The sequence below is a fragment of the Brassica rapa genome, chromosome A08, assembly GCF_000309985.2.
Source record: "Brassica rapa cultivar Chiifu-401-42 chromosome A08, CAAS_Brap_v3.01, whole genome shotgun sequence".
Taxonomy (NCBI): Eukaryota; Viridiplantae; Streptophyta; class Magnoliopsida; order Brassicales; family Brassicaceae; genus Brassica; species Brassica rapa.
The window spans coordinates 17,562,394-17,584,180 of NC_024802.2; the positions used below are offsets into that span (position 1 = coordinate 17,562,394).

At 34.7% G+C, this 21,787-nt stretch overlaps 4 protein-coding genes across 4 annotated transcripts; 2 read left to right on the forward strand and 2 right to left on the reverse strand.

Moving 5' to 3' along the window:
• Positions 1-3,739: 3,739 nt before the first annotated feature.
• LOC103835278 (U-box domain-containing protein 17) lies at positions 3,740-7,514 on the reverse strand. Its single transcript, XM_009111422.3, has one exon. The coding sequence runs from the start codon at positions 6,194-6,196 to the stop codon at positions 4,037-4,039; it is 2,160 nt and encodes a 719-aa protein (XP_009109670.2). The 5' UTR covers positions 6,197-7,514; the 3' UTR covers positions 3,740-4,036.
• A 3,196-nt stretch (positions 7,515-10,710) lies between these two features.
• LOC103835281 (ER lumen protein-retaining receptor A) lies at positions 10,711-13,167 on the forward strand. The gene is made up of 6 exons (XM_009111424.2): positions 10,711-11,011; positions 11,202-11,467; positions 12,220-12,335; positions 12,547-12,620; positions 12,711-12,774; positions 12,866-13,167. Exons 1-6 carry the CDS (start codon positions 10,921-10,923, stop codon positions 12,900-12,902), a joined length of 648 nt encoding a protein of 215 aa, XP_009109672.1. The 5' UTR covers positions 10,711-10,920; the 3' UTR covers positions 12,903-13,167.
• On the reverse strand, positions 13,136-15,715 carry LOC103835280 (WD repeat-containing protein 74). Its single transcript, XM_009111423.3, has 12 exons — positions 15,421-15,715; positions 15,218-15,333; positions 15,086-15,115; positions 14,865-15,001; positions 14,588-14,767; positions 14,438-14,501; positions 14,254-14,361; positions 14,019-14,172; positions 13,852-13,941; positions 13,705-13,760; positions 13,568-13,625; positions 13,136-13,484 (listed from the first exon to the last, which is right to left on the reverse strand). Exons 1-12 carry the CDS (start codon positions 15,500-15,502, stop codon positions 13,237-13,239), a joined length of 1,323 nt encoding a protein of 440 aa, XP_009109671.1. The 5' UTR covers positions 15,503-15,715; the 3' UTR covers positions 13,136-13,236.
• Positions 15,716-16,668: 953 nt separating this feature from the next.
• On the forward strand, positions 16,669-20,332 carry LOC103835282 (protein GRAVITROPIC IN THE LIGHT 1). The gene has a single exon (XM_009111425.3). It carries the CDS (start codon positions 18,500-18,502, stop codon positions 19,916-19,918), a length of 1,419 nt encoding a protein of 472 aa, XP_009109673.1. The 5' UTR covers positions 16,669-18,499; the 3' UTR covers positions 19,919-20,332.
• Positions 20,333-21,787: the final 1,455 nt, after the last annotated feature.

Sequence of the window (21,787 nt, forward strand, 5' to 3'; positions counted from 1 at the left end):
CAAGCAGCAGCAGGATGGTATCGTCAAGCTCAGCAACAACAATAGCGTTACATGGCTACCCTAATTTCTCTCAGTCCCAATCAGAAATGTCGCTCGAGCGCCAGCAGCAAAACCCTAGAGATGGTGCGGGGGCTCAGGTTGGTCAGCCCTCAGATCAAACCCATCAACTCTGGCAAAACTCTTACTAAATGTCTTTTTCAGCTTCTTTCGGTTATAGAGAAGTTTATGTGGCGAATCATGAACATGTTCCGAATGTATGTTAAATAAGCATGATCTTTTTGTCTACTCTGTTAACTTAGGTAACAAGCAATTCTGATTTCATCGACGCAACTTATAAGAAAAAATAAACATTTTCTTAATCTGCCTCTTCTTTTTTTTTTTCTTGTCCCAAGTGTTTAAAGGTTTTTTTAAGCATATTCTAGCTTTGGGGATAACATGAGTTTGAAGCTTGACTACACCTTGCTGTTCATCTTTTACCTTTAAATTTGTGGAAAATGTTAAAAAAAAAGTTTGGTCTTTCTAGATAGCTTTTAAAACGGGTTAGAAAGTAAGAAAACATGCATGTGACGGTGGAGAGAAGTTTGAAGAGAAGTTTCTTACTTTCTAACCCGTTTTAAAAGCTATCTAGAAAGACCAAACCTTTTCTGAATCGATCTTATGTTTTTCCTAGTCTAATTATTGAAAGTATGAAAACATGCATGTGACGGTGGAGTCAAGTCAATATTTTGAAGGTGCATTACAATACCACGGATGTGATCAATATATAATATTACCTACATTTTATTTTAATTATCGTTTTAGATTTATGCACACAAAATAATAAAACATATAATTTTTTATATTTCTAAAATAAAAAAAAATCAATAGAAAAATAAATTAGAAAATCTTGTTAATAAATTTTCCATTAAAATTTTAAAATAACATTTAGTTTGAAACGAAAATTTTATTTTATAACGACAATTAAATTGAAATAGAAGGAGTACAAAACTAGGAAAAAAAAAGAAACTGCATATAACCTTTAATACTAAAACTAGAGATTGACCCGCACGCCCGTGCGGGTGTTAATTTTTACTTTCTTATAAATCGATATTTTATTTTTATGATTAGTATTATATATTTTATATGTGTCATAATATAATTAATTGCATAAGTACTTTTAGATTTCTATACATCATAATCGAACCTGAATCAAATAGAGTAATATGATTACTTTTGGTTATTTGGTTATTTTTAGTTTAATTTGAATTCAACATACCTGAATTGAATCGGTTAATATTCTTACTTTTCATACAAATATCCGTACCGGCGTCAAATACATTAGTTTTTGGATATTTGTAGGTTTGTATATATCAAGACTGAATTCATCTGGACCCGATTCGAAACACACATGAAAATTTATAATACCGAAATGAAGTCTAGTTTCAAAACTCAAAAAGCATGATAACCCACAGAAATAACTCGTAGCTGAACAGTTATCCGAATGTCCATGTCTAACCGATTCATAAGTAAATAAAAAAAATTGTTAACCATTTTGAATTCTTATCACAAATAGAGTGGTTTCATTCAAATATGTCGAATTATTATAGTTAATATGTAAATAATCCTGGCAAAATATTATAGTAAATATAATTAATGAGATAGTTAAAAAGTAAGAAAATGAATGTAAAAGATAAAATAAAAAAAATTGAAAACAAATAAGTTTTGTTTTTCATGTCACTATTATATATCATATATATGTCATCATATAATTAATCATATTTTATATGTACCATAATATAAGTAATCATATAATTAATATTATTTTATACATACCATCATATAAATAATCACATATATTATATTTATAAACTTAATATGAAATATAAAAACCATAATTTAAGTTGGTGTTTTTAATTAAGTTATGTATTGTATTTTTCTTATATATAGTGAAAATATTTTTTAAATGGTTATTGGAAAATATTTTACTAAATTTTTTTAAAATATATATATATATATATATATTTGAATCAGTTATTTATATAAATTAATTTTAAATTATTATTTTGATTTGAATTTTGTATAGAAATAATTAAAATTGAGAAAAATGAATGCAAAAGATAAAATAAAAATTGAAAACAAATAAATTTTGTTTTGTACTTCTGTAATAAATGAGATTAACTTATTTAGTAAATATAATAGATGAAGGGTTAGAATTGATTAACAATATAATAAAAATCTTTTAAAAAATCAATTAAGATAAGCAAGTATTATTTTCTACTGTTATCCATGCTTCCAAACAATTATCATTTATACTACTATCCATGTTTCCAAACAATTCTCATTTATACTACTATTCAAGTTTCCAAACAACTCTCAAATGTACTTCAGTTTTAATAATATAGATAACGAAAAATACTACAAAATGTATGAAATTAATTACGTAAGATTGGTTTGATGATAGCATGCGCACACGCACAAGGTATTTAACTCCAAAAAGGCAAACCACACAATAAGTCGCATCCACTTGAAGAAAGAACAAAATATACAGTGGACGACGCCACTCTATGTCTCCAAATCATGAAATCCACCAGTAGGATTATAGTTGATTATGATATCTTCAGATATTTTGCCGATAATATAGTGCCTATAACATATTCAACATGCACGCATCATCATATCTTAATAGAGACTTGAAATCTATGGGAGTTTGCAGTTGGAAATCTTTATTTTGGCCAACTTTGACTTTGAAATCTTCAAAATCACATTGTAAATCATAAAACTGAAACAGATAAACGCACACACACACATATATATATATATATATATATATATATAACAAAAGAAAAAGATTTCACTTATATATGAAAAATAGCACAGTACATTTCCATATAACTAATTTCACTTATATTTCTAGTCATCTAGTGCAAATTCTATATAATAATGAGATCCACATTGTAAGCATATAACAATAGAGTAAGAAACAAAATCCTATAAAGAAAAAATATCATTTACCCCCAGCTCACCACTTCACAAAAAGCTATCAAACACTCAAGATTCTCTCTTTCTCTTACCTCTTTGTAATGAATATCTTCACTTCTTATTCTAATATTATTTTCATTTGTAATTGATTTTTTCTATCAATTTCACAAGTGGAGAGACCATTCAAATCATACTCTAACCCTCACTATTTTCCCTTTTTGTTATGTAATTATTCTTTTTGTTGAATGTTTTCCTTTAAGGGTTTCTCCATTAGCCAAGACTCTGAAGTTTTATTTCTTACTCCCTCCGTTTTTTAATATAAGTCGTTTTAGAGAAACTTTTTTGTTCTAAATTATATGTCGTTTTCGGTTTTCTATGTAACATTTATTAATAATTAATGTTGTCTGACCAATGATAATATATCTTCTATTTTTCTATTGGTTCAATTGTGGTTAGGTAAATAATTAATGATGTTTTTGTTTCGAAAATATAAGAAATTAATGATTTTCTTAATCTATGTGCATAGCTTTAAAACGACTTATATTAAAAAACGGAGGGAGTAAATATTTTTATAATCTTTGATTCTAAGTATAATACACCTTTATTAACCTACAGAATCCAAATAATAAAGTTTTTTCTCTATGCAAGCAAATCTTCTGTCCTATTTGATTTTGTATTAGGGCATCCCATTAGTAAAGCGACATGAACAGATTCATCAGATTTTGATATTCCCAACCGATTGTTTTGTGCACATACATTTCAAATGATTAACAGTAACAACTAACAAAACGCAATTTCCTTCCTTATTAGTTTACCATCACAATGCAATAGGTCTCATAAGCTTACATAACAAATACAATACACACAAAGATCATAACACTAAACTCTTTTTGTTCTCGCTCTCTTTTTCAGGTTTTGTTCTCCTGAAAGATAAACATACATATCATCTCTTAAATTTCACTTCGTATTATACCTCCCAACCAATAAATGTATAATATTGACAAACACCACCAACCACCGACAAAAGAAAGTTCCCCTCTTTGGAGTTTTATCTCGTAACCTTTTAACTAAACATAGATCACAATACAGGTACTGAGATGGAGATCGACATCGGAACAGAGACATCCGTCGTAAAATTACCGCCGTCTCTATTCCCGTTCACATCCCCTACAAACCCATAACCACCTGCCCGCATCGCTGCATGCTCACGCCTCTGGAAAACCCGAGCAAGCGAAGCAGCTTTCCGTCTAGCCCGCTTCGTCCCCGTAAACAAAAGCGTCTGCAGCACTCCCGCAATCGCAGGTGCTCTCAACACTCTCTCCGCCACAGCGGCTCCACCTCTTCTACATAGTTCAAGCAACGCAGCCACCGCGTTTTCTTTCCCTCTCGGCGTCCCGCATCTCATCATCCCCATGAGCCCCGTCACAGCGGACTCCTCTTTCCCTATAGCCTCAGCTCCAAGAGACTGTCTCACCAACAAAGCCAAAGCTCCTGCTGCTTCCTCCGCCACTCCTTCGTTCTTCAGAGCTCCGACGAGACTCGACACTCCTCCTCCTTCGATCATTCTACTGCAGTTCTCAGGATGCGTCGATAAGTTATACAAAGCCGTCACCGCGTCTTTCTTCCCTCTCGGTGTTCCGTTCTGAAGCAAGGAAGCCAACGCCTCAACGCACTGATCAGCCATTGCTATCCGTTTCTTATACTCGTGCACCGCGGAGAGACTAAACAACGTGGCGGCTGCGTTCTCCTGCGCCTCCACTGTGAGACCAGACACAAGAACGCTTACTATAGCCTCCAAACAATCGTCCTCCTCCATGATCCGACTCTTGTTCTTCTCATATATCGATAAGTTCAGCATCGCCGTCACAGAGTTCTCCTGCGCGACTGCATTCTCCGACTTGAGAAGCCTCCGCAAGTGCGGTATCGCCCCCGCCTCCGCGATAAACTCTCTATTCTCCTTCCCGGTTTTCGCCAAAAGACGAATCTCCCGCGCCGCAACAGTCTGAGCCGCTTCAGACCCATCTGCCAAATACTCAATAAGTATAGAAACAGTAGCTTTGTTCGCTTCAACCGCAGCTTTTGTCGGAAGACCAGACACAAACCCCTCGTTTGTTTGCGAATCCGTAATAAACTCAGACTCATAAGACACCCCACTCGCTGCGCACCACTGCACGATCAAATTCTTCAAAGCTCGATTAGGTACAATCCGAGAGTCCACAAGCATTTGCCCCGTCTTGGGACAAGTGCAGTGCCCTTCTTCGATCCACCTAGCTATGGAGGTACGGTCATAAGTCTGCCCTGTGGATATAATCACAGGATCACTCATCAAATCTAGAGAGATCGGACAAACGAAATCCTTAGGAACTGTTATGAATCCGTCGTTTCCGTCTCTTTTGCTCTTCTTCTTCTTGGGATTATTATTCTTGATTCTCCACTCTTCTTCGAATCCAAACAACAAGAATCTACAGTACCGTGTGATAGCTACAAACCCGTTGATCACGGAGCCAGTAGGCTCAACATCTCCGTCGTGATTCGCGATCTGTTCCTCCAAGAACTCGATCTCGTTTCCGCAAGATTTCGAATCTTTAATCTGTAGCTTCTCAGCGAAGAACGATCTGAGAGCGATGGAGTTAGGTATCTCTCCGTTCTCGAATCCGTCGAGGAACGAGTAGAATGTTCTGCGTAACGACTCGTCGTTGCTATCGATGTACAATCTCGATCTCCTCGATTGGCTCTGGAGCAGCTCGATTTGCTCTCTTACGTCGTCGCTGAGGCTTAGATCGTTGACCGGGAAGACGTCGAGAAGCGTCGAGATCTCTTGGTTCAGATCGTGGAAGTAGCCGGAGATGGATTGAGTTTGGAGTAACAGCCATAACTTACTGGAATGGGCGCCGTAATCGAGGAGGATCTTGGATCTGTAGAGGAGGAGGTAGAGCTCCTTGAGACATAGCAACGCTGTGGAAGACGAAGACGAGGAAGAGGAAGGGGTTGAGCCCCAGCGTGATTCTGCTAGGGATTCGAATAACACGAGGAAGATCTCGATCTTGCGAATCAGCGAGCGAGCGTTTCTTCGTTGGAACGAGAACCGCGTGCCGCTGAAGGAAGAGATGATTTCCGTTGAGATTGCGGCTAGGGTTTGAACGAGAGGGAGGCCGGAGAGGTCAACGGGGGATAGAAAGGCTTCCAGCGACGGCGATCTCCTCCGTCGTAGAGATGAGAATATCGCTGCCGTAGCCATGGATTCCGGCGGGGTTTTAGTTGTTGATTCCGTCTCAGATCGAATCTAATTGAAAACTATAGTTACGAGAGAAAAAAAAGTCAGAGGAGAGGAAAGGAAGAAAAGTGAAAAAAGGGGTTAATGATAACTTTCTGGGAAAGAGATGAGAAGGAAGAACGCGTCAGAGAGAAATAAAAGAAAGGTTGAGAATTTTCTTAGTTGTCAGATTTGTTTTGTTTCCTTCTCTCTATCTCTAAAGAAGAAACTTTTCTTTTCTCCAGCGAAAGGTTTCAGTAAAAGTCAATGCTCTGGAATCTAACGGATATGTGGATAGATAGACAGATTGAATCCATTTTCTGTCCACTCGATTTTCTATTTTTACATCTTCTAATTTTAAAATTAAAAAAAATCTAATCGAATAATAAATCTTTAATACATAATTAAGTTGTTTATTACTCTTACCCATTCCGACTCATAATTAATGTGTTCTGCAAAATACATTTATGACTCTCGGAATCTACGTATTTTCTTTTGTCGTATTTTTTTTATGTCGGGAGAGATTTGATTGCTATATCATACTACAAGTAGTGTATGCCTAATGTAAATGACTAATTAAGCCTTCTTTAATTTTGTTTGACCAAAACTGGTAAACTACATTTTAGTTAGATCGAAGAACACGCAACTCTATAATCAAGACGGAATTTAATTATTGACAATTCTCTTAAACTATAACCGTATTATTTTAAAGGATAATTAATTTCGTGATCTTAGTTAACACAAAATATATGGACAAGGAGTCAAAGACGCATATGGAATATCGTCCACATCATCAGCCATTTAATTGGTTGATTCCTTCTATAGTTACATGAAGTTGTGGAATAATATTAGGCGGCACAACATCTAAACAAAATGCAACGAATTTTTTTGGTCAACCAATATAACACAAACTAAGATATTATTTTTAGTCACAAATCACCAACTATCTATCTGTTTTTTCTAAATATTTGCTTTATAGTTTTAATTTTAAAAACACAAACAAAATACTTGACTCAGCTGAATATGAAAATCGTCAGTGTTTATATTTTACATTTTAATTTAATTAAAGATCACGATTATCCACGAAAAGGGACGTCGGTGATTTTATTAGCAACATACAGAAAACAAAGCCAAAAATTTACATTTAAACGTTTATATATTAACCAATTTTAAATTAACCATTCCTATGTAATGAAAATATGTGATTTAGTTTTCTTTGCAAGTTTGTTTTAAACGCATTATATGAATCTGGATTAGGACCAAATTCCAAGTTACTGTGATCTCTTTGGGATAATACACATCTTAGGAGGTGTATTTAATCTAAAATTTGAGGTGATTTGATTTTTAATGAGGTTTTAGATGGTTTTAAGGAATTGCAGAAAATAAATGATTTTTGTTAAACCACTTTAGAATATCACTTAAAATAATGAAATTTGATTTTTAATTTTTTAACTAAGAAATTCCATCCAAACACTCTAAAATCACTTGAAAACTTGAAAACTCCACAACTTAAAATATTTTCAATAACATTGAATTTTAGAGTATTTTATAAAATGTCAAGTTCAATAACACTGAATTTTAAATGAGTTTTTAAAATTCATGTTTCAATAACAGGAAATTTATCATTTTGACACAAATCACCCAAAACTCTCAATTAATACACCCCCCCTTAATTTGGCAAGAAAAAAACTAGAGATGCACCGTTTTTTTTCCGACGTCTAGTAACTTTCGCCGGCGTCAGAGGTCATTCTCTCTTATTTAATTTTGGTTTTACTTTGCTCTTTCGGTGGTAATTCCACACTCCATGGTGACATACTTGACGTTCTGGAACTCGGTGAAGCCTCATGCTTTAAATCTGACCGCGGCGGGGTTGAGACAGGTTAGGTGACGGCGGATCTCTGTAGTTTCGATGGTAAGCGGAAATAAGGTATTTTGTCAAACATACAAAATATTTTTAACCAACAAAAATAATTAAATAGATGAATTAGTATATTTGGATAATAAAATATTAAAGAAAACATGTGAATACAAAATAAGTTAAATAACGGATTATTTTATAGAAATTATTTAAAATACACTAAATTGATATCATTTTTCAAAAATAGAATCAATAAAAAATATCATAACATTTGAGTGTAAAGTTTAATGATAATTATTTAGGGTTTAAAGTTAAAGGGTGAACTTGGTTTATAAACTCTATAAAACTTTTTTGGGTCAAATTAAGCATAAACTTCTATAAATAATTGTTAAACATTCTAAATGATTTAGGAGAGGTAATTTTATCTTTTTGTAATAAACTTGAGGTAAAGTTAGAATTTCTTTTTATTTTATCTCAACATTCATAAATATGTAATTATGTTCATATATATATATAATAAAATAATATGATTACAAATTATTAAAACAAAAAAAAATTATTTAACATATAAAATAAACATGGATTAAAAAGGTCAAATATTTTAAATTGGCGCAAAGTGAATTAAGTAAATGGACTAATCCACTTCTACGCTCATAATTTATAATTGCATTTATTTAAAAAATAACTTCAAATTTGGCTATAAGCTATACATATATAAATAATGATTTTATATTGAATATTGAATATTAGAATGGTCCACCTTTTATTCAAATGTATTATGATCCAATTGTGTCTATGGATTATGATCAAAAATATAATATTTTAATTATTTTAAGCTCGATAATAATGTCTATGGATTATTATTACAAAAATATATCAAAATCAACAAATATAATTTCAAATACCATTACTTTAAAATTTAAATAAATAAATATGAATACTTTAAAATCAAATGTATTTAAATGCAGAAAAATGCATGTGGTATTGAGAAACAATGCTATCTCATCTAATAAACGAACTTCATTTTCTTACACAAAAATTGGATAACTTCTCATGTGTGAACCATTACAAGATTTAATTACAAAAGCGGCGATTTTGTCGATTATTATAATACGGTAGTTGCATTTTATACAGAATCAAGTCACGTGATATGTTATCTGTTCTTAATTGCACCCATTACCAAATCAACAGGAGCATTTGCAATATAAAATCACAACACGGATGAATATGGTAGTATTATCTTTACATTGACTTATATACACTGCTAAGAAACTAAATTAGCTCAATCGATACGCACTCAAAGCAAAAGTCGGGCCGACCACGGAATCTATCGTCGGAGAAGCATTAATAGTGCCTTATTGTACTAGTTTTTATTTGACTAACGACACAGAAAAAAAAACAAACATGTTTAGTTTTACGTGTCCGATATTTGATGAGTCGTGACGTTCAACATCATTTTCATGCTTCTCTATTTCTTCACAAGAAAACGATGTTTTGAACGTTGAAGCGAGCTGGGCATTCAATACAATTTTATTATATTTACGATTTGTATCAGCGAAATATCACAAAATGGTCAACTCTTTTAGAACAAAATTCTCTATAAAAAATCACTTAGGACAAATATTTATAAGGGTGGAAAAAAATAGAACGCAAAAACCAAAAAACTAACCAAAAATTTATGAACTAAACCGAAACCAACATAAATATCTAAATTGATCTTATTTAATAGTATATTAGGCTTTAGTTTTATTCGAACCGAACATTGAATCTAAATGATTGCCCAATTTTTTAAAAGATTTAAATATTTTTTTTTAAAGACACCAAACATGAAACTATTCTTGAATAAGCATTTGATATTTAAAAAAAAAATAGTGATAATCTAAAATATAAATAAGTAACTCGAATACTATAAAGTTGGTATTTAGTCATACGTTTTGAAATTTATATGACGTATTTTTAGATCTTTAAATATTTTGAAATACTTTTAGATTTAAAATATTCATAGATAACATAAATACATTTAAAATATTTATAGATAACATGAATGAGTATTTAAACTAGAATCGAAATGAACCAAATCCGATCTCTTATATATAAATATCTGAATGGGCAGAACATAAGTTTTTCACCAAAATTCAGAACCTCAATAGATCCGAACAAAATAGTGAATCTTAATAAATCTAAAACCTGAATAATACAATAATCAAAAATGGATTATAATATCTACTCCCTCCGTTTTTTAATATAAGTTGTTTTAAAGAAACTTTTTTGTTCTAAATTATATGTCGTTTTCGAGTTTCTATGTAAAATTTATTAATAATTAATGATGTCTGACCAATGATAATATATCTTCTATTTTTCTATTGGTTGAATTGTAGTTAGGTGAATAATTAATGATGTTTTTGTTTAGAAAATATAAAAAATTAATGATTTTCTTAATCTATGTGCATAGCTCTTACAACTTATATTAAAAAACGGAGGGAGTATTAGTTACTATTATTACGGTAGAGAGCTAAAATCAACATTGAACAAATGAAAACCAAAGGCCCATATACCGTATACGCCGGTCCATGTAATGTAACTAACCGAGTCAGTCTAACAGCTTTTGAAAAAGCATATAGAACACGTGACAAATCAAGTTAACTGGCTCTCTCCTAACTCCGCCACGTCAGCGCAGGAGAGAAAAAACGTGGCACGTTCATTTCAATGGAGCTTCAAATCTGCGCTTCAATGGAACTTTAGGTCTCCCTTTCTGGTGGATTCTCGATTAGAAGAGACAAAGCATCGATCGAATTTTCTTTTCTGGATTCCCGGAAAATTTGTTGAGTCTCCTCCGTCTTGCTGATCAACCATGAATATCTTCAGATTCGCTGGCGATATGACTCACTTGATCAGTATCTTAATCCTCCTCCTCAAAATCTACGCCACCAAATCCTGCGCCGGTGAGTTCTCGTAAACAATCGCATTGCTTTGACCTCGTACATTAGCTTCACAATGCAATCTCGTTTTGAATCCGATTGAGTTTTTACGATTGATCTCCGAGTAAGTCAAAGTAGTGGAGATCTCTTCCCCCTAAGATAGATTCGAGCGTATACGTCTCTGTGTTGACTTTTGATTTTTGGTTGGCTTAAGGAATCTCTCTCAAGACTCAGGAGCTGTACGCGCTTGTGTTCTTGACTCGTTACATGGATCTCATCACGGACTATGTGTCTCTCTACAACACCGTGATGAAGATCGTCTTCATTGCCAGCTCTTTGGCTATCGTTTGGTGCATGCGTAGGCATCCGTTGGTGCGGAGGTCATACGATAAGGATCTGGATACGTTTCGTCATCAGTACGTTGTGTTGGCATGCTTTGTTTTGGGGCTTATACTGAATGAGAAATTCACATTTCAAGAGGTATCTTCATATGCTTTTGTGTGTTTTTGGTTTGTTGATAATAGGAAAACGAATACTTGTGGGACACATAGCTAGAGTATTATGCGGTAGTGTAGCTTGCTCTCATATCATATGTTGTGTTATCTTTCTTTTTGGTTCATTCGTTATACATCAAACTGTGATCTTGGTTTTGCTATATCATTTTCTTATACACCATGTGCTTGCTGATTATGATGGATGTGTCATGTCTTTCCATTTATATCATATGATTTACGAATTTTTTGGCTGTTTGGTAGAATATATAGTCTGTCTTTTATATATTCATTTGAAACCTTGTCACAGTTGGTGCTAAAGCTTGTTTGAAATTTGTACCCACTTGTGCCATATCTCATATCTTGCTACTTATAATGAGAATTACCTGTTAGTGTCTAACTGTTGCATCGTTAGAGGTTTGTTTGCTTCCATTTATGGAATCTGCTCTGGCATCGTTGCATGTGACAAATTTTACTTCGATAAGGTGCACATGGATTTATGTTATCAGCATCTCGCTACTTTTCGTATCAAAATGTTCTTTGTTGACTTGTCAGATGCGCCTGTATAATCCCTTTATTTGAAATTCACTAGAATCATTTAGCGTTACCTACTTATGGCTACATACATTTGCCTTTACTCTGAGCTGTATTCTGAAGTAGTATTTGCAGCAATGTGGTTGTGTGTTGATAGTCAGAATTGCAGTGCAACATGCTAATTCTGTGAATTTGAAACCATCATAGGTGTTCTGGGCTTTTTCTATATACTTGGAGGCAGTGGCTATCCTTCCCCAGTTGGTTCTGCTGCAGAGAAGTGGGAATGTGGACAACTTGACTGGACAATATGTTCTCTTTCTTGGGTACGTAATTCTTTCGAGAGATGTGCGTTTGCTAGCTTGTTCCACTGGCTTCTATGAGTTCACATTTTGAAACACATTTTGAAACTAGATGTTTGATGTAGCACGAGTACTACCTGCAATAATGTTATTGTAATCTCTTGATTTTACATAAAGGACTTGCTTATTGTCATTATGCATTTGGTTTGTGAATGGGCAATGATTTAACTTGCAGGGCGTATCGTGGACTGTATATCATCAACTGGATCTATCGCTATTTCACAGAAGATCATTTCACTAGATGGATCGGTAATTAATGTTAACAACAATGAAGAACCATTTACATTTTACCGAATTGTTTTTCCTCATTGCTAACGTTGACATATTTGCATTTTACAGCTTGCGTCTCTGGTCTTGTCCAGACAGCTCTCTATGCGGATTTCTTCTACTACTACTACTTAAGGTAAAGAGACCTCGTCCGTCTGAGCATTCTCGAAACCTTTAATAGCCACTTATCACGCACTGACCTTGGATCCCTTTGTGTTTCATTGTAGCTGGAAAACCAACACCAAACTCAAGCTACCTGCTTGAGCAGAACCACACAAATTTTGCAACAGTGTCATAATTCAGGAAGTTACAATGAGGGTGACACTAGAAAAACGAAAAAAAGACATGGTTACAATCTGACAACGAGTTGAATGATGCAGGATTGTTGTTTGAGATGTGCTTTAACCTTTCAATGAACAATGTAAGTTTGTAACTTTCCCTTTCATGTGGAGGTTGAAATCAAAAACTCTGAAGTCTTTTCTGGGGGAACACAAAAATTTAAAGAGCCAAAACACTGTTTTTCTTTTAAGTCTTGTTCAAAACTGTAGCTCAGATTAGAAGAGCAAAGTACAACAACAATGTGAAAAAAAACTTAACACTAGTCTTCTTGAGTGGGCTTTACTTTCTTCGTTTTCTTCTTGTGATCTCGCGTCTTCTTGCTTCTCACCTCGTCTATCTCTTCACCCTTCTCTGAGACTTTATCTCTACTGCGTTTCTCTTTCTTTGACTTCTTTTTCTTCACAGGAGCCTCCTCTGTTTTATCTTCACCCTCTTCCTCATCATCTTCCAAGATCGTCATCTTCTCCTCTGTTTCAGCCTCGACAACTGTGTTTGCTACAGCTATCTCTGTTTCGACCATAAACCAATCATACTATCACTTAATAATGCAGAAACAGCTGTGATATGTAAACGGCCAAAAGAAAACTAACCTTCTCCACTAAACCCTGAGTCGAATACAAGACCTGTAAGATGCTGCTTCAAGAAAACCTGCAATAACAAAAAATGATGAGGGAATAAGACTCTCTACTTATCAAAAGAACATCAGTCTCCATGTCGAAGAGTGTACCGCAGAGATGAGCTGGCGTGTCTTCACGTCATAGACCCGTAAATATCTGTCCAGCCCTGAACAGTTCAATAAAACAACACACATATGAGACTGTTGAAAAACGCATATGAATTTTTGAAGTTATGTAGACAATACAATGCATCTTACCACAAGAAGCTATCACTGGATGATGTGGATGTCTAACAACAGATCTTATGCTTCCAGAACACTTCCCTAAAAAGTTTCCCAACAGCTTTCCTGCAACAGAGACGAGTAATTACTTGTTTGATGCATCAACACTGTTAATGACACATTAGTAGAGAGAATCAATGAACCTGTTCGAATATCAAAGGCAGCGAGATCAGCAGAAGCATTCCCAACATAGATAGTATGACCATCTGGATCTTCAGTGATGGCTGTAATAGCGGTCTCATGGAAATCAAAGGACAGGACGGGTCTGCGTTGAGCAGAAACATCATAAAGACGAACCTGTCTCCATACAAAAAAAATGTGAGTAATCTGGACAATGCTATAACAATCTGGTGGCAGTAGAAGCTTCAGGGTTTCAACCTGGTGAGACTTGGTTCCCGTGGCAAATTTACGATGATCTTCGTTGCTCAAGAACGCAGCACAAGTGAACCAGGTTGGCGTGAAGATCCCAAGATTGTCTTTAGGAGGCTACACCAAAACAGAGATTGGTTAGAACTTAGAAGAGACATTAAGGGTGAGTTAGTTCAAAATCAAAGAAACTCACTGATTTGGCGCTCCAGATCTTAGTACATTGTTCAAGATCCCATATATTGACTTCAACACGTTTCCTGCATTAGTACCATTCATTTCACTACGGTAACAATCAAACCGAGAAATAATGAAAACATTGATTCAGTTCTTAACTACTACTAACCCTCCAAACAAGCCGAAGTTCTCGCTCCCATCCACTTTACCAAACAACACTTCACCAGAACCACATGCTTTCCAAGTCTTGGGAGCAGCGTCATCTGTAGAATCACCACTTGCATCGGGAAACTGAACTGTTCTGAGGCTCACATCTCCCTTCTTAGTGCATGTAAGCAATGTGCAAGATCTAAATTAACACAAAGTTATGTTAATAAAATCACAAAAAAAAAAAAAACTAACTAGTAATGGTCAGAGAAACGGTTATAGTGTAAAGCTACACATACCTTTCTGCCTGATCATCTTTTTGTTTTCTGAATAAGTGCAAGCCAGAGACTTCTTCATCCTCAGGTGAACAACCATCATCACCAAATAAAGGGTATGCAAAGTGAAGATCACCATTACAAGGATTAAGAACCTCAACCTAAGTAAAGTTGGACATAAACGTTAGCTAGGCTTTGCAGATAAGGACATTAACTACACAGTGATTAGAGTAAGGAAAACTCACGTTGCCATCTTTTCTAGCCACAGCCAAAAGCTGCAATCAAAACAAAGACAAAAGTGATAAGCTTTTGAACTAAACTTAACTTTAGCTTCACGTAAAAGCTTACATAAACATTGAAAGGATGAAACTTTGTACCGGGTTACTTGGCCTATCATCCATGGAAGAGGCGAGAACGCTTCTGGAAGCGTTCATCTCGCCCCATGTGTTGACTACAGTTGGAGTTCCTCTCTCTTTGCCTCGAGCTTCAGTCACTGTAACATTGAATTGAAAAAAAAATTAAACTTCAGTATGATTCCTCAGCTGAAGAAAGAGGGAGGAAGATTGAGAAAAGTGTGAACCTTTGATTAAGCCGAGAGAGTCAAAGGTCAAAGCTCGGATCGGAGGGCAACCGTAGGTCTCGTTGGTGATGACTCGAGGCATTTCTTTGCCGCCGTAATTGGCTCTGAGTTGCAGAGGGAAGACGACGGAGAAGAGACAGGTCTTTCTAAAACCCTACGAATTTTGTTTTGTCTGTTCAATTTATCATCTACCTGGGTCGGTTTAGCTTAACCGGAAATTTTGACTTTTGTCTGCTTAAGCTTTTTTTTTTTGTTTTTTTTTTTTTTTTTGAAACATGTCTGCTTAAGCTAAACCCTACAAATTATCATCTACCAAAATGCTCTTTATAAACTTCAAGTCGACACAGTCCCACAGAAGAGTCTGTTTCTCACTAGTCTCAACAAAATAAACCCTTTAGAAGCCAAGCTCGCTGGCCTTTTCCTTCTCAAAGGTTTCAAAATACTATATGATAGTCACATCCAGTAAGATACCAGTCCCTGACCCAATAGCTCCCATGAAATCAGCCAAATCAGTGAGTGCACCAATGCACACTCCTCCAAAAGCAGCTGCTGTTGGGATATACTGATTCAGCTCCTTCTGCAAGTTGGAATCTCTATGTCCAGGCATCACCATTTGTTGTTCCTAAATCATTCAAGCAAGTGAGTTTCCAGTATCCTTTAAGACCAGACAGTGTTACAAAAGTGTTTATCATAGCTGAGTTTTTAACAATACCTTGAGCTGCTTAGCTACATCTTTAGCAGAAGATCTCAAAAAGATAAATAGACTAAGCCCACTTTCTTTTCTAAGAGTTAAGGCCCAACACTTTTAAGTATTATCTGTGAGGTATATAAAGATGTTTTATGTATTTAAAACAAAAGTTTATAAATTATTAAGTCTAAAGAAAAGAAAAAAAACAATGACACCCACAAATGAATAAAGATAAAAGACACTTTAAATCCGCAGGTGACTGAAACAAAAGAGTTTGAAAAAGAAAAACAACAATGATGAGGTCTTCTCCGAGGGGCAACCTTAAACTTTTCTTGTAATGGCATTGTGAACCAAAATTCAGGTTTAATAAACTTAAAAGACAGAACTCATGATTAACTAGATTACTTGGCTTCACGAGTTTTAAACAATTTTGGACCCACCCACTAAACGATATATTGAAGCTAATCTAATCTATCCAAAATAGCTTACTACAGTTTTTTTTTTGACCAACAGCTTATCACACTTTAGCACACTAAAGCTCTGAATGGTGAATGTGGTTTGAGCGATGCGAGACAAGCAGTTCAACTGCAGTGCAGTTCTAACAGTTATAAAAATGTATAAATATTTGGTATATATTGAGATTTTTGTTACTGTTAACTGCAGGGGACGGGATGATGGTCACTATTCGAAGCCTAAGGCTTCGAATGTTAAGAACCGACCCGCCTGCACCGCAGTTAACAGTAACAAAAATCTCTACATATACCATATCACTATATATTTTTATAACTGTTAAAATCGTACCGCAGTTAAACCGCTTGTCCCGCATCGTTCAAACCACAGTTATCGGAGCTTAATTTTAGATATAAATATATATATATATATATATATATATATATTTGTATTTTTTATATATGCCTATGAAATTTTCACTGTTAAGGTTATTCCTCGAATGTTGTGTACATTTACCTTTACTTAAACTTTGTTTATCTTATTTGTGTGAAACATCGGAATGCGTATTTAATCCACCAATTTGTCTTCAAAAAGTTATACTACTAAGTTTTTAATCATCATATTGTATTAAGCGACATCGATTGTTTCTTAAAGCTCAAGATGTACTACAGTCTACAGTATACTAACTGGATAAGTAATCATAATATCTATACAGAACAATTTTAGATGCGATTCTAAATTTCTTGATGAGAGTATACAGTATACAAATACATAAACACTAAAAGTCTTGAAATCTGATATATAGAAGGGAAATTTTTTTTTACCAAATTTTATTTTTAAAATGATATTACTCGACCTAGCAAACAAACTAAGAAAAACTAATATAAATATATATATGTAAGTAGAATAGATATGTAGCAATGTATTAGTTATTGAGGGTAAAATTAAATTTGGTTCCAGTAAACAAAAAATTAATAAGGTGCAAGTCAAAAACCAAAGGAAAGAATATTATTATTGAAATGGAAGGTTCGAGTTGAAGGCAAGTAAAAATTTTGTTTCATATTTAAACGGTATAATTTAATTTATGTGGTTAAATTCGATTTTAAATTTAAAAAAATCCAACGCAAATAATTAAGTGATTTAATTAGAAATAGCTAAAAACAATTAAATGTAGAATAAAACATGCTAGACGAAAACATAAATTTATCTATAAAAATAAGAGACAAAGAAGACAATTCCACACACTGTTTACTCATTTTGTTATTAATTTGCTATTTTTTATATTATTTTATGTATTGTAAGAATTCAAAAAAAGAAGTTGATATTGAAAAATATTCAATTCTATATTTTATGTTCTTAGAATTGCGATTTTCTCCATTTTAACTTTGTATTTACTCATTTTCTTACTACCGATTTTTTTTTGACATTTGTTATTTCAAAATTCCCAAAATGTAAGAGATCCTCACATAAAAGCAAATGATCAGCACCACAATAAAATATATCAAGACATAATTACAAATAAGTGCTTATAATTAACGACAGTGTTCATCGACAAGCATGACCCGACCGCAATTTAATAACCGTGTGAAAGAAGCTTACGCACACTGTTACAACATGAATCTTATTCAATTAAAAGTGATTAACTATTCAGCCGCATATCTTTTATATCTTCACGTAGACCACACAAACGTATAGATGGAGAAAAATAACATTAAAGAATACAAATGAAAAAGAGGAAAAAAAAAAACATAATACGATCAAACTCTCTTTTTCTTCTTCTCTCATCATCTTTCCCACGCTTTCACGCTTTGCCTATTATTTCGATCTTAAAAATTAAATAAAAACAATTTGGTCACTCTTTTTTCTTTGCTGTTTCAGAAAACTCTTACTCTCTCTCTCACAACGTCTAGAGATAATATCAATTTCAAAAGCTCTGTTTCAATGGAAACACTGAAGAAGAATCCATCCGTAAGAAGAAAAGGAAAGCTAGCGAGAACATTCCAGAAGGTATGCAGCCTCAGAACAACGTCGACGAAGGTCTCCTCCAACAACGGAATCGGAATCTGTATGCTGAAGTCACACAATAACCCAAACTTCGAAGACGACGACGACGACGACGGAGACTCCGTCTTCGATCTGAAGAGCACTTCGAGCCGCAGCAGCAGGAGCGGGGAGCTCAAGGTGCGGGAGCGGCGGAGAGCCGTCTTCGAAGCGGTGGTCGCGAAGATCTTCGCCAGCACGACTTCGATCAAAGCCGCGTACGCCGAGCTCCAGATGGCGCAGCGCCCTTACGACAACGCCGCGATACAGGCCGCGGACACGGCGGTGGTGGAGGAGCTGAAGGCGTTGTCGGAGCTGAAACGGAGTTTTCTGAGGAAGGAGCTGAACATCTCCCCGCAGGTGGCGATCATGCTCGCCGAGATCCAGGAGCAGCAGAGCTTGATGAGGACGTACGAGATCACGATCAAGAAGTTAGAATCGGAATCCGCCGAGAAGCAGTCGAGGATCGACTCGCTGAAGACGAGCCTCGAGGAGGTCTCGGCGGTTAACAAATCGAATGAGAAGAAGCTAACGGCGAGCGGTTCAATCTCTCCGTTAGATAACGTCGCGTTCTCGAATTTGAATTTGAGCGGTTACGTTCAGATTCTAGGGTTTACGTTGAGATCGGTGAGAAGCTTCGTTAAGTCTATGGTGAAGGAGATGGAGTCGGCGAGCTGGGATCTCGACGCAGCCGCCTCCGCCGCGATCCGAAACGCTACCACCGTCTTCTCTCGCCCCAGCCACCGTTGCTTCGCGTTTGAATCCTTCGTTTGTTGTAAAATGATGGAGAATTTCGAATCTCCGGACTTCTCGTTACCTAACGTCGACGAGAAACCGAGCCGTGAGCGTTTTTTCAACTTGAGATCCGTCGACCCGGTTCAGTACTTGACCCGGAACCCGGGTTCGTCCTTTGCGAGGTTCGTGCTTCATAAGTACTTGAGCGTTGTACACGCGAAGATGGAGTGTTCGTTCTTTGGGAACTTGAACCAGAGGAAGCTGGTTAACTCGGGCGGGTTTCCGGATTCGGGTTTCTTCGCTACGTTCTGCGAGATGGCTAAACGGATCTGGCTGCTGCACTGCTTGGCATTTTGTATCAGCGAAAACGTCACGGTGTTTCAGATTAAAAAAGGCTGTAGATTCTCTCAGGTGTACATGGAAGGCGTGAAATCAGGGGACGAGTCTCTTTTCTCCTCCGATGATAATGCAGATATCCGGGTCGGGTTCACGGTTGTTCCCGGGTTTAAAATCGGAGATAACGTGATACAGAGCCAGGTTTACTTATCTCCGGTGAATGGTTTTCCTCCGCCGGGTACTTCATAAAAACGATATGATACACACAGCTAAATTCAAAAGTATATTTTCACGCTCCGGGATGAAAAAGAGCGGCGGCGCGTGAAAAAGGAATGGTGGGACATGATTCCTTGGTGGCAGCAGGACTGGCATGTGGGACCTGTATTGAAAGGGGTAAGAGAATGGTGACGGTGACAGAAAATGGCGCGAGGGACAATCATCATCAAAATAGTTTAGTGACAGAAAATGATAAAATGAGATTTTTCTCTTTTTCTTTTAAATTTAGGTTATAAAACACAGCATGGTAGTACGGCATGGAAGATGAATAGTATTCTATGTCTTTTTTACATGTTAAATATAACTGAAATTTGTTTACAATGTCTGGAGTTGGTCGGGACCATGCCTGTAAATAGTTTTTGCAGCTATAATTAGTTTTTTTTAATATTATTATTATAACTAGGCAAAGAGTCTGTGCGATATCGTAAGGGAACTTATTTTATAAAGAATATATTATAATCTATAATTTTATATGCCTGATAAAAAAAATAAATCATATAAATAATTAAATTTAATTTTGATGATTAGAATATGATTTACAAACTATTCAAATATATATATATATATATATATATATATATATATATATATATACATTTTATAAACCTTAATGTTCCCTTTAATTTTTTATCAAAACACATATTGCATACAATTGTGTCTTCATCATTTTTAAGTTTTTTCATACATTTTTCACATGATAGTTATCTTCAACCACTTTTTGAACAAAATGCAATTTTTTTTTGCATGATATATAATTTTTTTCTTATTTAAGACATAATATTAAAATTATTAGTTTATAATTTTAAACAATTATAATTTATATGTTGGTAATTGTTATTTTGTATATTTATCTACCTGCTTTATTTATTGAAAATGAATATTCAGAAAATTGAATATTGTAATAAATATATATTGATTTACGTTAATATGACCCGTCTCATTTATAATATTTTTTTTAATTTTTGGGAGAGTTCATATAAAATACCAACACTTATTATATAAACTAACACATTACTTAAATAAAACTAATATTTTTTAAAGTAATCCCACTTTGAGATGAAAGACACCTTGTTTAGATGAAAAGTTACAACTTTGACATTATTTTTTTCACCATTTTATTATTAGTAGATTAGTGAAAATTTGATTTGAAAAATGCATGGGAGACACTATTTATAGATTTTTTAAAGCCTATTTGAATAGTCACAACCCTTCAATATGAATAGTCGCATTCTTCTAATACTCACAACTTCTCACTTTTTAAAAGATACTAGTGAATAGTCACAACTTTTAGACTATTTTTAGAAGGACACAACCTTACAACATATAACTTTTAGAAAAGACACAACCCTCTACACATATTTTTCAAAAGACACAACCTTTCAACATAATTGAAGTTCACAACTTTATGAATTAATTAGAAAAGACACAATCTTACAACATAAAACTTTTAGAAAAGACACAACCATTTACATTACTTTTTCAAAAGACACAACCCTTTACACTACTTTTTCAAAAGACACAATTTTTCAACATAAGTGGATTCACAACCTTAGAAATTAATTGAAAAAGACACAACCTTCCAACATAACTCTTTTAGAAAAGACACAACCCTTGACACTTCTTTTTCAAAAAACACAACCTTTTAACATAAGTGGACTCACGACCTTTGGAATTAATTGGGATTGCTATTATTAGTAGATAAGTTATCTCGCCGTACATTTTTGTTTCTAATTATGAAATATGGAGTGACTTGAAAATTAAGATTAGAATCGATATTTTGTAGTCAAACATTTGCGCTCGAGTGGCTTTATTGACTTGATTAATTCAGAATGTCAGTTTCGC

Bases quoted from the DNA above. Each gene is read 5' to 3' on its own strand.
- LOC103835278 (XM_009111422.3), bottom strand. From the start codon at position 6,196: ATGGCTACGGCAGCGATATTCTCATCTCTACGACGGAGGAGATCGCCG.
- LOC103835281 (XM_009111424.2), top strand. From the start codon at position 10,921: ATGAATATCTTCAGATTCGCTGGCGATATGACTCACTTGATCAGTATC. The intron at 11,012-11,201 runs GTGAGTTCTCGT...GGTTGGCTTAAG, and splicing joins CGCCACCAAATCCTGCGCCG to GAATCTCTCTCAAGACTCAG. The intron at 11,468-12,219 runs GTATCTTCATAT...AAACCATCATAG, and splicing joins AGAAATTCACATTTCAAGAG to GTGTTCTGGGCTTTTTCTAT.
- LOC103835280 (XM_009111423.3), bottom strand. From the start codon at position 15,502: ATGCCTCGAGTCATCACCAACGAGACCTACGGTTGCCCTCCGATCCGA. The intron at 14,502-14,587 runs GTTAGTAGTAGT...GTACTAATGCAG, and splicing joins AACTTCGGCTTGTTTGGAGG to GAAACGTGTTGAAGTCAATA. The intron at 13,485-13,567 runs GTTAGTTTTCTT...TGGTCGAAACAG, and splicing joins CTCAGGGTTTAGTGGAGAAG to AGATAGCTGTAGCAAACACA.
- LOC103835282 (XM_009111425.3), top strand. From the start codon at position 18,500: ATGGAAACACTGAAGAAGAATCCATCCGTAAGAAGAAAAGGAAAGCTA.